The sequence below is a fragment of the Chlamydotis macqueenii genome, chromosome 18, assembly GCF_036417535.1.
Source record: "Chlamydotis macqueenii isolate bChlMac1 chromosome 18, bChlMac1.mat, whole genome shotgun sequence".
NCBI lineage: Eukaryota > Metazoa > Chordata > Aves > Otidiformes > Otididae > Chlamydotis > Chlamydotis macqueenii.
The window spans coordinates 11,120,309-11,134,693 of record NC_141573.1 but is presented as its reverse complement, the minus strand read 5'-3'; the positions used below and the strand labels follow the sequence as shown (position 1 = coordinate 11,134,693).

The following is a 14,385-nucleotide window of genomic DNA, read 5'->3' as shown; positions in this document are numbered from 1 at the left end:
ACACATGAAGAGACCGGCTGTGTGCATCACACGGTCAGCTGTGCGAGACGAGCAATTTCAGGGCTTTAGCATAGCAACCAGCGTTAAGTCGGACCGTCGTCTTCAGAGTTTCAGCTTCTCCAGAAGAGAACGGTAGCCCGTAGGTGTTGACAGGTGCTAGGCAAGACAGAAACTTGTTTCAAAGGCCTTTAAGGCTGGGACTAATCTTGATGGTTTCAGGGCAAATGTGTTTCTTGGCAGTCATCTATTTAAAAGAGTTTTTGAGGCATATTAACTTAATCAGCAAATAATTCCAGCCTTGCAACAAAACTAATCTTAAAAATTCTTCCAAGTTTAAATCAGGTTTTGCATCCAGTAGCATGATGGTTCTAGGAGATCGTGCTGTACTGTGTTCTGAAGAACTATAAGGTGAAACTCTTTAGCTACTAACTGAAGTCACTGGGAAAACTTTTACTTCCATAGAGCCAGGATGTCACCTGTAGTCTTCTGGTGTTAGAGTACAATACAAAATGTGTACAGTCAGCATATGAATTTACAGTAACCTAAAAGCTGGTGTGTAGTTTATTCTCTGCACAGTCAAGGGATGACTGTCAGAGCTTTATTGAATACACAGGCTTCTTCATCTGTGCTCAAAGGTATCTCTTCCCTCCTCTGTGTACCTGGGGATTAAGCCATTTTGTACTTTTAAAGCAGGTTTTAAATAATTAAAAAAAAAAAAAATCCACACAAGTACCTTGAACTTCTGTATGCACTGAAAACAGTCCATAACCACTGTCACTGGTTATGGTTCAGGCCTAGGTAACTTTGAAATAGATACCAGCATTCTTAGGGCAGTAATCTTAATTCATTGGTTCTATAAGGGATTAGACATTTGTTGATATTTTCCACAAATAAATTGTGACTCATCCTAAGATGTTTCTAGGAGAGAAGCTCTGCTGTGGCACTGTACATAGGAAGGAATGCTTAGGAGCTCATGGAACCTGGGCACTGCGTCAGTTGATTTACAAACTGAATTAATAATTAAGCCTTGAAACAGGTACATCTAATAATGTGATGCAACTTGTGTATGTGTCTTTGGAAGAAAAAAGAGAGAATACTGACTGTACAGCAAAATTCAGAATCTCTGAATTAGGTAGATCCATATCTTTTTAATTTAGTGAAATACTGTAGAGCGAGATAAAGTTAATAGAAAGATGTGCATCATGGTTGACAAACTAAACACTGACTGAGGAAGATCTAGGATTATGATAGAATTCTCAGTTCTTAAAATTTAAATATGTATGAGCTGTGGAAAGGTGAAAAAATTTTAGCTATATTGATGGACATACTGTGATGTCTAGGCAAGAAATAACCTGAAAAGTTTTGCAGAGAAGAACACGCGGTATCGCAGTGCCTTCAAAGATAGATTTGATTGTATTTCTGCGTTACACGGAAACCTTATTATGCAAATCACTGTCACCATTCTTCATTCTTGGGACAGCAGTCCTCAGTGAAACTCTAAACTCTGAAATTAAATTGAGTTGATGTAATGCCAAAGGAAGGGATAGCTGTCAAATTATTAACATAAGAGTAGCTTTAAGTGGCCCGACTTCCTCATTGGCAGTGTGGAGAAGTGGAGAAGAGCAGCCTTTATGACTCAGTTCTTGCTTTGTAGTTTGAGCAGAAGTCTGTATCTGAATCCTTGCATCAGCAGACTCTGTTGCACACCAAACAAATTTACAAGTTCATTATTTTATACTCATTTGCAGTAAGGCAGCAGACAAAAGGCAAGGAATGGATGAGGACAAAATGCAGGGAGAAGGAACGCTGAAGAGGAAGCAAGCCTTGCCACATTGTTCTTCTATTTTTGCCACTGTCTTGACACCTTGCATCACTTCTTTGTTTTCTAGTTTAAACTTTTTAGAAGCTGGAAAGCAGACTGTGGCAGGAAGGTGGGGTAGATTATACGAAGACCTTATCAGCATGGGCATGTGGAATCTGTGCTTGCTTCCTACGATGATAAGCTGACTGTGGATTATTACGTAGAGCTTAGTGTATTGATTGTTGAAAGCAAAAGTTTGCCAGTTAAAGGAAGTGCTGATCTATGGCAAATGAGAATATTGTGGAGTTGGCATCTCTGTATTACCTGAAAAACCAAGGACAATGTTGAGCAGCCAAAAACCCAGTGCATGTTACAGGAGGTACCTACTTGTATGGAATGGAAAAACTTGTTTTAAATGTTTAGGCTTTTGAAGCTCATATAAAAGGATAAATTGGAGAACAAAGTTCTAAGAGTTGTTAGGGTTGCTAAGACTGCCTTCTGAGCACAGCTACTAATTTTGTTGTGGGGAGGGAGGAGGAGAGGAGGGAAGAAAAGGTTTAAAAAAAAAAAACCAACACCAAGCAAATAAACAAAAAGCCTTTGTTGTTCCTCCCCCTTGCTGGGCGTTTCTGTCAGAGCACGGCCATACAAACAGGTGATTAAGGGTTTGGCACACCTCAGGGAGGAAATATTCCAGCAGAAGTGAAGGGAGACAAGAATAAGGAGTCAAGGGAGGAAATACGCAAAGGAAGGGCAGGGGTCAAAGGTTCATAAAATGGTAAATTTAAGCCACAGAGGGTGACACTGAGCAGAGCACCCCTAGCAGTGCTCATGCACCTTGGGGATATCCATGTCACCTGCAGATACTGCTCGGTGGGTGAGACGTCTCTCTGCCCAGAGACAGGAGAGGCTAGAGAATGGAAAGAGGCCCTGCCGTTCCCAGGAGGCTTCTCCCTCTCCCCACTTTCTGCCCAGTTCAGGCTTTCTCCTCCTGGTGCTGTCGGTGGCTGGGCTAATGCTCAGGGCTGGATAATGCTCAGGGCTGGAGAAGCCTGAGGTCTCCGCTGATGAGATCATCCTTACATAGCACACACTTCAGGAGGGTCTGGAGCATCTTGAGTCATTTGTTTCTCTGCCTTTTCTGATATGTTGGAAGTTTTTACCCCCTGGCCTGTGGTGATGAATGCAAAATCACGTGGGAGGGGGCTCTGGCAGGGAAGGAAAGGGTGAAGAGAGAAGGGTGAGAAACTTCACCAGGAAAGTAAACCGGTTAACTTTTGTGAAAGTGGGAACTGGTAAGTGAAGTTTCAATTTGATATTCCAGACATGAAGATTTTGTTAAAAAATTGCATGTAATTGCTTTTCAGTGTGGAAGTCAGAAGCTCATAGAGGCTGTATGACTGCAAAGTCCCGTAGCAAGTCCCACAGGTGTGGAGTGCTTCTGAAGCCAGTGAAAAGAGAAGCAGAGTGAACTTGGCAGTCTGCTATTATTCCCATTAAAAGTTAGAAAGACTGGGAGCATGTGTTTGCAAGAAGAAAGTTAAATACTCAGGAAGGTTTTGTATAAATCATGCTGAAGTCAAGACAACAGTTGATTTAAAAAGAAGTATTTTAGAGTGTTTAGATCAAACACAAACTGCCGGGATTTTGTGATCTGCTTTCATTCTGAAATGGTTTTGAGGTTTTTTCCCTCACTAGACAATGCACGCGGATTGCTTATGGTGGATGGTTCTCTGAAGGCTCTGTTTCTGCTTTGCAGGGGTTTAGGTGGAGAACTGATGAGACCAGCTGGTAAGTGTCACAGCTGTGGTGTGAAAGTGTGCAGTAATGAATTCTTCTGTTTACTTTTTTCCAGTTTGTTTTGCATGTATTTTGTTGAATGCGTAAAAAGAAGTATGCGCAGTAATTAAAAAAATACAAAGTTAGGAGGCCAGACAAGTACGCCAGAACATTGGCAGCCAGCACAATTGTGAATAACCCTGTTTGTGCAAAAGCTGGAGATGGTTCTTGGTTTTATGTCATATGTTCTCTCCTTCTCTTGTTGCACACTGTGAACTTTCCTCAGGACTGAGCTGTCTTCCATCATCGATTTACTCAGATTCCTCTCCAGAAGAGATGGGATCTGTCCATTAAGACAGATGTTATCATGTAACTCATGATTTTATCGTAATACGTATGTGCGCATATGTGAAGAACAAAGGCCATATAAACAACAGTTCCTGGAAAGGCAGGAAAAGATGATGGATGTTTCACATGGATTTTGAAGATTGTTATATACAGAAGCACAGTAAAAAGGAAGGGCAATGCAGGAAAAAGTATCCACCCAGGTAGCCTGGGTGGATAAGGAAATGATGCCAACTTGAGTTTCCTGCTCGTAGGTTGAACGAAGGAGGTGCTACATAGCAGATTCCGGCTTTGAAGATGTGAAGCCATCCAAACTTAGTGGGTAAAGGAGTTTCAGTGCCAGAATGGAAGGTGATCAAATAGGAGGCAAGAGGATTTCTGCAGTCTTTGAATGAGTTGATAGTCTTGTGGCACGATAATGCAGGCTGAAAGAATAGGTAGGATTTTAAAAAATATGGTTTAGGTTTTAAGCAGCTGATTATTTCATAGTATTGGAGAAATACAAATGACAGTATTTTGGCATGATACAACTGCGTAGGTGGAATAAGAGAAGAATTGAAAATATTCCACAAATTGCCTGCATGTCTAATGAAGATGATGGTCTCAACCACAATAGAGGATAAAAGAAGTGTGGAGAACTAAGGAGGAACCCGAAGAGACTTGGGTTTAGTCACATTGTACTTAACCTTGTCTGTGAATAAATATTAGACCAAAGAAGCTGGCACACAATATTGAATGGAGTTTGAGCATGGGGAGCCTGATTGTGTAACATTGCCATAGTGAGGACTGAATTCAAGAGCAGATCTGGAGCCCAGGGAGTTGGTTATTAATGAAGAAGATGATGAACTGTGTACAGAGCCCGGAGTAAGATTCAAGGATTAAGTTGTGGGAGGAGAGGAAAACAAAAAGGTGGCATTATATAGTAGCCTGTTCTCTCCTCTCCTTCCTCTCCACCAACTCTAAAGCAGTCAGATAGTGAGTATGGATGTATACTGATCTGTTTTGTTTCAGCGCATCACCAGGAGGTGAAAGATAATGTACTCCCTGTGCGTGGAGTTTTCATTTGTAGTCAAAGTTTGCAGAGTTTACTGTGTTAATCTCTGTTCCCCAAAAGAGCCCTGAAACGCTGAGAAAACCCCTACCCTGAAAGTGGTTTTGTAAGCTTAGAACTCTTTTAAGTTTGTAGATTTAAAATAATGAGGACTTAATTATTAAAATGATTTTTTTTTTTGTATTCTGAGTATCAAAGGAAATAAAGCCGCATCCAGTTTTATAGCACATAGTTCTGTGCAGTGAGCAAATGCCACTCCCTGAAAGTACAATAAATGCTAATGAGGAGTAGGAAAACCTTTCATGTATATTGAATAGTTTTTTAGTAGCTGTAGTATGATCCTTGTCCAGGTTGCTTGGCTATCAGCGATACTACACAGCCATGTACGGACTGTATAGAAACAGAGGGGTGGCCAGTATGTACACGTGTGCCTTACATGGCAGAGGGGCAGGAACACACCACCAGATGGTGGATCTGCTGGAATAACGAGACTATCTCAAATATGGAACCTTTTTTGTATGAAGAGTCACAAGTGTAATTTCCTTTCAGTATCACATATTGTGGACTTCTAATTGCAAATTTTCTTCCATTTAAAATTAATGCTGATGTAAATTGGTGTGGTTGTATCTTGACAATTGCTGCAATTTCTCTCTTTTTTTTATTTATCCAGTTATCAAATTAATTTTCTTACAGTCTGCACTTTAATTGAAAAGCTGTCACTATCAAAAATGCCGTTTAGAGGAGATCCAATAATCGGTATGTCCTATTTTAAATAACCTTCCGTTATCTTAGTAGTTATTCATTAAGCTGAAGTATTGGCGAATGATGTTTTTCAAAGAAGCAATAGCAAGTTCGAGTGGCCTAGCAAATAAAAAATGTCAAGAAGACAGGCATGCAAATACTGCAACAGATGGTGATATTATTTGAAGACTTGTTTTGTGGCTGTTTATTAATTATTTTTTTTTCTGTGAGGTTTTCAGCATTACCAGACGCCATGTTTGTGCTGTGCATGTTGTAAAACAAAGCAGAATAGCTACACTAATCCAGATTCACAGCCTTGTTTATTTTGGAAGGCCAAGGAAATATGTCAGTATGTGTAATTGCTGGGTTTTATAAAAAATAAAACAGAGAATGTTGGAGTTCAGAAAGTAAGAAAAATTAATACTGATAATGTTTCTCACTCCTTCAGGTGGCTGGCAGTGGTTAATAAACGACTGCCTAAGAAGTCTCACTCTTGTTTCAAGTGCTGCACGACAGCATATAAAGGTACGGTAGTTCCTCCTTCTTCATGTGGTCACATGAAATACAGAATTTGAAATATTTTTGCTTTCCACTGGTGGATTATTTTCCATGGAGTTGATTTGGTTCTTGAATGTTTATTTCTTAAATTGGTAAGAAGGGTTCTTTCTTCTTAAAAAAATTAAATTCCTCAAAATTCAAAGGGACCATTTTGATTAATGCTTGAACAGCTATCGGAAGGGTTGTTCTTGTGTCTGCATTGGGACAAAGTACTTGACAGCTGCTGGCCCTCACAGTGGGCTGACGGAGAGTTGTCGCTGACAGTTGCTTGAAGTTACTCGCTGTTGGCTACATGGCTACGTTGGTATGATATTTTGCTTCTATTTTGGTGTTATTATGTGTAAGATAACATTGATTCTGGTACTTTCTGAGAACTTTTATAAGCGTTCAAAGGAATCTCTGGATCATATCCTCAGGCCTGATGTCCTGAGGGCATGTTTGTTAACAGTGAGAACGTCAGTGTGATCAACCACAGTTACTGAGGACAACATGGTTATATTTTCCATTAAATACTGTTGCAAATCCTTTTGTCTTCTCAAGTTACTCTAATTCTGAATATTAAATCCATTGATGGATGTGTTTCATGCTATTTTATGTACATTATCTCAACAGCTCCAGTTATTTCCCTTAATTTTCCTAAGAAATAGCATGACAGTTTGGTCTTGCACTCTTAAAGGCTCTACCAAATTATACAGGCAGTTTTTTCCTGCCCTGTTAGAGCTTATAGCCATCACCGAGACAATTTGACTATAACATATTGTGTTCATTTTGTTAGTTTTCAAAAATAAGATGAAAAGCCATTGCAAGTTATCTGGTAGCTCATCTTTTGAAGTCTTCCTTGGAAGACAAGGTAGACTAGAGTATGTCCAAATCAGTGAAGAAAATCAAAAGATTAAATTTGAATTCTTGAAATATTCTTTAGGCATTAGCAATTTATTCAAAGAGTTTGTATGTCTTATAAGTGGAACTTCTAAACCAAGCTGACAAGAATTAATTATAGACTTTAGAGAATTTAGACTTGTCTGCTTAACATTAATTAATGTTGAGTAACGTATGTTTAGTGAATGTCAATTCTCACTTGATTTCTGTTTATATTTTAGAGAGAGAGAATTTTAAGGGCAATGCTTAAGACATTGAAAAGTATTCTTTTTTTTTCTGACTTAGAGCATACTCTTCAATGGAACTTCATGCGTTTAAGGTGAAAACCGTTCTCTTTAGAAAGTGAAGGATCTGAGTGACCTGGTCTGGTTGGAGATGTCTCTGCTCCTTGCAGGGGGGTTGGACTGGATGGGCTTTAAAGGTCCCTTCCCACCCAAACCATTCTGTGATTCTCTGATCTACAGCAATTAGATAATTCTGTATATTTTGCTACTAGAACAACTATTATTAAGATGAATATTGGTTTTCTTTCAAGTCCTTGATTTTGCATAGAGCACAAGTCTGAGATGTCTTTGAGGGCAGAATTAACAGGCTGTACAGGATTCCTGTGTTATCATTGAAGATTTCTTGTACCTGGAGAACATGAGTATTAGTAATTATCTTTGCTATTAACATGGAGTGAATAGTGCATAGTTTTTGTACATTGTAAAATTTATTATAATTTTGGTCAACATTGTATTATTAGCTGAAAAGTGTAATTCAACCATGGATTTAATGAGAAAATGTCTTGCATGCTTTTTGAAATAGCAGCTATATTAGTCTTGTGTTCTGTATTGGTGACCAAAAAACTCGGAGGTTCAAGGCGTAACACACAACCTCTGATCCTTTTCTAAGCCAATTAAGATGGAGAGACAAGGACTGTAATACTGGATATTTTGGGGTTTTTTTTATAACCTTCAGTCCGTGGGTTTTTTCTGTAGCATTTCTATAGCTCTCTGGGGAAATACGGTTTGTTTCTTATCAATCTGGCATCAATATAGTGAAGATGAAATAATGACTTCTGTATTTTGTAATAGAGTGTCATCCTGGACGTCTTTCAACAGAACTGAAAGTGCAGTCGATATATTGCTATTAATGTCTTAAATACTAATTTAGCTTACTGGTACTTTTGAAGGAATAAGAGTAGAATCTGTTATTTTCTGACATAGGTTTCCTGTTCAACTGTTTTTAAGTCAGTATTGGGAAAAAATAAAAAGAAAGTAAATGTCAGTAACTGAATAGAATGATTTTTTTTTTTTTTTTTTAAATCCACTCTCTTTTTTCTTTAACCTTTTAATTCTAAGCACAGTTATCATGAAGTATGACCTTAGTAAAAATATCGAGTTCACAGTTTTGCCTTTGTTACAGGAGTCTGCAGTCTCCGCACTGGCCGCACTGTGTAATGAATATTACATCAATGAGAAGGGAGAAGCTGATCCAGCTCTACAGGGTAATGACTCATGTTTACACTAGAGGCAGAAAATACTGGGCTGGACCTAACTTGCACTGTGGAGGTATTGGATAGAACGGGGAGGAGCATCACTAATGTTAAAGGACCTTAAAATGCTTCAGGAAAGCGTAATAAAACCAACTGGAAGTCTAGGAAATGTCCCAGGGGTTTTGCTTGTTTTAGACTGGAGCTGAATACAAGGTACCACAATAATGAATATTAGGAAAAACGTTGCTTTTCTCTTCCATACTGTCAAACAGAGAAGGAATGAATATGTGTTTGTGGCAAATCCTAAATTTTAATCAAGTCAGACACTTTTACATCATATTTTGATAAACTGTATGCCAGAGATTGTGGCTGACTTAAAGAAGAAGAATCATTAGGGATTAGAAGAGAAGGATAGCAAGGACACTTAGAGTTCTTGTAAATGTGCATAAAAAACCTCATCTGTTTGTATTTAGATCAGTAGTACAGCAGTAGGCTTAAACTTTTATTAGGGACGTATGAATCAATGTATTTTTTTACACTGATTTTCTTGGACCTTTCTTTGTTTCAAGTATCAAATTGTATTGTGTCCATCAGAGACAGACTGCTGGATTGTATAGACAGATATTTTAAGAATAACATTTATGTTCTTGTTTTTCTGAATTTGACAGTGGCACTACATATACTTAACACAATAATGATTTATTTTCCTATATTTTGCCATTGCTAAGTGATTGTCAGGCAGCAGAATATCTTATTATTTATTTCTGTTATGGTCGTTCCCAGAATGAACCTGATACCTATCAGATATACAGTGACATGCAATCCGTGACCCAAAGAAGTTATGGCTGATATATAAACGCAGTCTATTTTTAAATCTTTTCTATATTGCTAAATCTCTATACTTTGTTAAAAAAAAAGAAGCAAAAATAGCTGCTTCCTTCATGCAGGTTGGTGCTGCATGCCTGCTTTTTTTGTAGGAAGCTTGGGAAGATGTGATACGGTACTGCAGCAAAGTGAAAAAAAAAAACCAGCCTCAAGAAAGGGTAATGTTTTGTAAAAACAGAACACTTTCAGCAGGAGGAGACAATGCTGAATCAAAGAAGGCAAGCTAAAAATGAGTTGAAAGGTTAATAGGTCACGTTTTATGTAAGGATGAAGTTTCAAGCTTCTGTAAAATGGACCAGAAACCTCAGCCAGATGTCAAAATCCAGAGGGAGAAAGGATCTACTAGAAGAACATGCAAGAGATAGCTGCAGCCGTTCTCATGCTGTACTCTTTTAGATGCTTATGAAGCTTAATTGTTTTTTTTTTCCTGGATTCTAGGTTAACTTTTCATCTGGCTTGTGGTTGGAATCGTGGTGATGTGGCCATGATGGTCTAGGGACATGAGAGTCAGATTTGTAGATACGGGCAAAGTTTTTCATCAGACTTTCTGGAATGATTTAGAAAATAGAATTGTGAGTTGTACATTTTCCTGTTCTAAAAAAATCTCTAGTCAGCTCTGTGTTGATTATGCTTTTATTTGGCCTTGTACTCCTCTAAAGCCTCTTCCATACGTGGTAACAAAAGTGCCATTATATGGGGAAGTTTGTTGTGTTTTTTTTTTTTAAAGTATATTTTCCTTTCTGTGCCAGTAAAAACTATATATTTTATGGCCATTAAAATCTGTATGTTGTGGGATTGAAACCCACTACTGAAAATCCTCCCAGTAATGTCTGATGTGTGCATGTATATGTGGAACGTACAGTGAAGAAGACATGCCATGACAATGTAGGTGCCTTTGATAGGTGTGTTAAAGCAGATCTGAACATGATTAAGGAGATTTGAAAATAAAAAGGTTTTGGTAAAATTTAACCAGTGTTTGCCTATGGCTTGACAGATTAAAATGAAAACACAAATCAAAGATACTTCAGTGACTGGGCATTCTGAATCTGTCCCTATAAGGCTGCAGTTTTATTAATCACTTCTTCTGCCTTTGTTTGTTATCGCATTTTCTTTGTTTTATTTTTTCTGTCTTAATGTGTTCTGGTTTGGTTTTGAGGACTTCCCATTTTAATATTCTTTCAGGATGGATTGTGTTGAATTAGTATTGTAGACACCTCATAGGCCATGTTGTTTTATGAAGTTGAAGACTCTTAGAAGAATATTAACATTTGCATTACCCTTCCTGCCATAATTACTAAGTAGTTATAAGTACAGAGCTGCTGGTTTGCTAGTTTTCATGTCTTAGTTTTATGTCATTTGGCTAAAAGGTCCATCTCCACTTTACATCAATCGAAGGGAAGACTGTCATATTCTTGCTGTCTAAGATTATCTTACAGGCTTTGTGTCTTCCTGTGGCCTCGAGACTGTCTTACACTCCAGTGGTTTGGCAATTTTTAAATAACAGATGTGCTTATGTGAAGGTATTGCTAACCTCTGGACAGGGAACTCCATCCCTGGTGTGAGGAACTAGTTGAGGCCTGCCAATTGCACAGGGATTTAAAAAAAAAAAAAGTAGTCAGTCATGAGTTCTGATTAATGTGTAGTTTCTTATGGTAACTATTCTTTCCTCCTCTAGCAAATATTGCTCAATCGTTTAAATCTTAGATGACAGTAAGCAGTGGCACAATCATGTAATCTTCCTAGGATCTCTGATTCTCTTTCTTTGAGGGTTAAAAAGCACATGTTCAGTAAAGCGATTAATTAGACCACCTTTCTCCTTTTTGAAACAGAGCTGTGTTTACTGCAGCTATCTCAGCTGTTCTCAGAAGCTTTTCTGGAGTACTTTGTTTTTCTGTGCATTTGACAGAAGTGTTTAATGTAGTGGCTGAAACGTGGTAAAGGAAGTGTTGTCTGTTCAGTCTGGGATGAAGACTACAGGAAAAATGCTTAGATAGATTCCTGACTTTTTTCTTTTCATTCATCCTCATTTTCTTCTTATCACTTTATTTCATTGTTGAGGCTCCTTTTTTCATGGCCAGTTCAGTTGACTCTTGTTCCTTGTGTCTGCGCTGTTGTTTGTGGAGCCATTGTCCCTGTTGTGTCACGTACGCACAGAATCTGAGCACAGCATCCCTGCTGCAAAGTGGATGCTTCCTTCTCAGCTTTCTCCTGCAAAAAGCCCAACTTCATTTTTGTCTCTATATAAAAAGCAATACAAATTATCTCATTGCTCAGGTATGATCTGTGTGTGTTTAAACCCTGAGTCCAATTAAGACTTTTCTGGGGAAAACTATTGAATAACTGACCTTCACAAATCCAGAGACATCTCTTTCCTTACACAGATTACTTGTCTAATTGTGCAAAATGATGACTTGTAAATATGAGAGAACTCGTTCCCCTGTGTTTGCACAGAAATCTGTGCTTATACTTCTTTTCTTTGATTTTTAAAAAATTACAAATTTTAAAATTGAGAACTTTGGCTTTTCTCTCCTTGAATGTCTAGGAGTCATCTGTCTAAAAATCTGATTTTGTATTTAGAAAATAAGAATTCATTCATGTAAGGGTGAACATCTTAAAATTTTAATTTTAATATTTTTTTCTGTAGGAAATCAAAGGTATTCTGCACTTTAGTTTAATGAATTGTGACATTTTCTAGCAGCTCTGTTTGGGGAATATTTTCCTGTTTTTTTTTGTTTTTTTTGTTAGCCAAATACATAATGATAATGATGTGGTAGTTGCTTTTCACTCTGCAACTGTATTTTTTTTCTAGATGAGCTGGTGACACAGTACGTTTCAGAACTACAGAATGCAGAGGAAATGATTCGTTGTGGCTTTGCACGAGCTCTTGGAGCCCTTCCAAGGTTTCTGCTAAAGGGCAGGCTCCAACAGGTGAGAAAATACGATCATTGTGTTGAGAAGAGGGCACACGATATTTTGAATGAAACCTATGATAGTAATCAAATAATCAAATACATAATGATGTTCATAATTAAAGGTCTTTGTAAAAGGAGTTTGGATTCAGTACAGTAACTCCAGAAAATCATCATGAGTTTAGCTTGCCATAAATTCTGACAATTAGAGTTTAGTCCTGCGTTAGTGGTGTTAATGGATAAGCCAGAGGTTGAATTATCCCTTTGCTATGGAACGCTTGTCCAAAGGGAAAATGAGGCATGCTGTCGAGTCCTGGAGGGAAACCAAACACTCTTGTCTGCTTGGTTCTCTATTATGTGACTGAGCTCATTTTAATACAATATCTGAATGTAATATTTAACATAAATAATGTATTGGATTTAAATATATATTATTTTTATTTTTTCAGGTTTTGGAAGGTTTGAAAAAAGTTACCTTAATTTCCCCTGGAGAACTGAGCTTTGCAGAATCCAGAAGAGATGCCCTAATAGCAATTGCAAAGTATGTTTATAATCTTCATTTTTGTCTAATTTAAATTCTTTCTCTAGAAGCTTTCTCCTGTTCATTCTGCTTTCTGTTGTGAGCTTGTAGCATGATTCTTGATATCAGTTACACTATGACATACACATTATTCGTGTGGGACTGAATGCAGCTCCATTATTCAATATATCCTTGATTCAGAGGATTATCAAACATCTGAATAGCTGGAGTGTATTTCAAAGTTTGCCTTTCTCATGGGCTGCAATTTTGTGAGCATTAGTGAGGAGGAAGAATATATGTTTTTTCCACTTTCTTAATAAGAGGATTGAATTGGTTTAAAGATCTGTACTTTTTCTCTAAAGGAATATTTTCTATCTTGACATGCCGTAGAGTAGTCACTGTTAATAGTTACCATAGTATATATATACACCCTTCAACTGTTACAGTGCAAAAACCCCATGTCTTCAAAGAAAGAAGTTTGTTGTATCAAACTCAGTGCACATTGTATTAGTCCTTTGCTCTTGCTTATGTCATTTTAAGGAAAGTTTGGAAACTGGCAGGCACTTCAAGCATGTTCCTTTTTGTACTATTAGAGACATAAAACAAATCTGCCTATCTGTTGCGGTTTTAGCCTTGCCACTGTTCCTTTAAACCTGAACACTGATCAGAAATCCTCATGTCAAATATAACACAGTAGACTCAGAAATATTCTCCATACTGTTTGTAGCAGATATTACAGGTGTTTAGAATATTGTATGTCTGGGGAATTTTATTAAGCAACCAAAAAAAGCTATGGTGGTTTTTTTGTTGTTGTTGTTGTTGTTTTTTTGTTTTTTGGTTGTTTTTTTTTTTTTTTCTTGCCAGTGTTGTGATTTTTGTCCTCCTTTTTTGCTTTTTAAAGGGTTTGCCAGACAATGGATGTAAAGGCAGAAGGATCCCAGGAAGAATATGTCTGCAGAGATAACGTGACTCAGATTTATGCTACACTGCTTAGTGGTATGACTGACTACACCACAGACAGCCGAGGAGATGTTGGAGGATGGTAAGATGCCTTACAAACAGAGGCTTAAACCTAGCTGTCACGTTTGATATCTGATTCAGAACTGATGTCTTTTCAAAACCTATTAGAAATAGATAGCTCCAAGCTGCTGGAGATTTGAGTATAGGCAGAAATACATCGGGGAAGAAGAGTAGAAAGTGAAAGGAAAGGCTGACAATTTGTCCCTTGCCCCGGAAGTTAGGAAGGTGGAAGGTTTTAAACTGAAGTTCAGCCTTGTTCTGCTTTTGCAGATGACACTCTTTTTCTTTTAGTGAATATCAGGAATGTATTTAGCTGTAAAAAGTGCAGCAATTTGAAACATTACTTCTGTTTCTTTGAAATAACACATTTACTCCTACTTAGTGGACTCTCCTGTTGTACGTTCATTTTGAGAGGATCTT

The 14,385-nt window shown here is 37.8% G+C and overlaps 1 protein-coding gene across 4 annotated transcripts in view; it reads left to right on the top strand.

Annotated features, from left to right (window-relative positions):
• The window catches only part of TBCD (tubulin folding cofactor D), a 127,564-nt gene that overhangs the window by 82,233 nt on the left and 30,946 nt on the right, over window positions 1-14,385 (top strand). For all 4 annotated transcript variants that reach the window (XM_086762207.1, XM_086762206.1, XM_086762205.1 and 1 more), the window contains exons 24-30: window positions 3,561-3,592; window positions 5,670-5,732; window positions 6,166-6,242; window positions 8,562-8,643; window positions 12,326-12,444; window positions 12,875-12,966; window positions 13,847-13,987. In XM_086762207.1, the coding sequence (XP_086618333.1) occupies window positions 3,561-3,592; window positions 5,670-5,732; window positions 6,166-6,242; window positions 8,562-8,643; window positions 12,326-12,444; window positions 12,875-12,966; window positions 13,847-13,987 (606 nt within the window). The remainder of the gene's footprint in view (window positions 1-3,560; window positions 3,593-5,669; window positions 5,733-6,165; window positions 6,243-8,561; window positions 8,644-12,325; window positions 12,445-12,874; window positions 12,967-13,846; window positions 13,988-14,385) is intronic.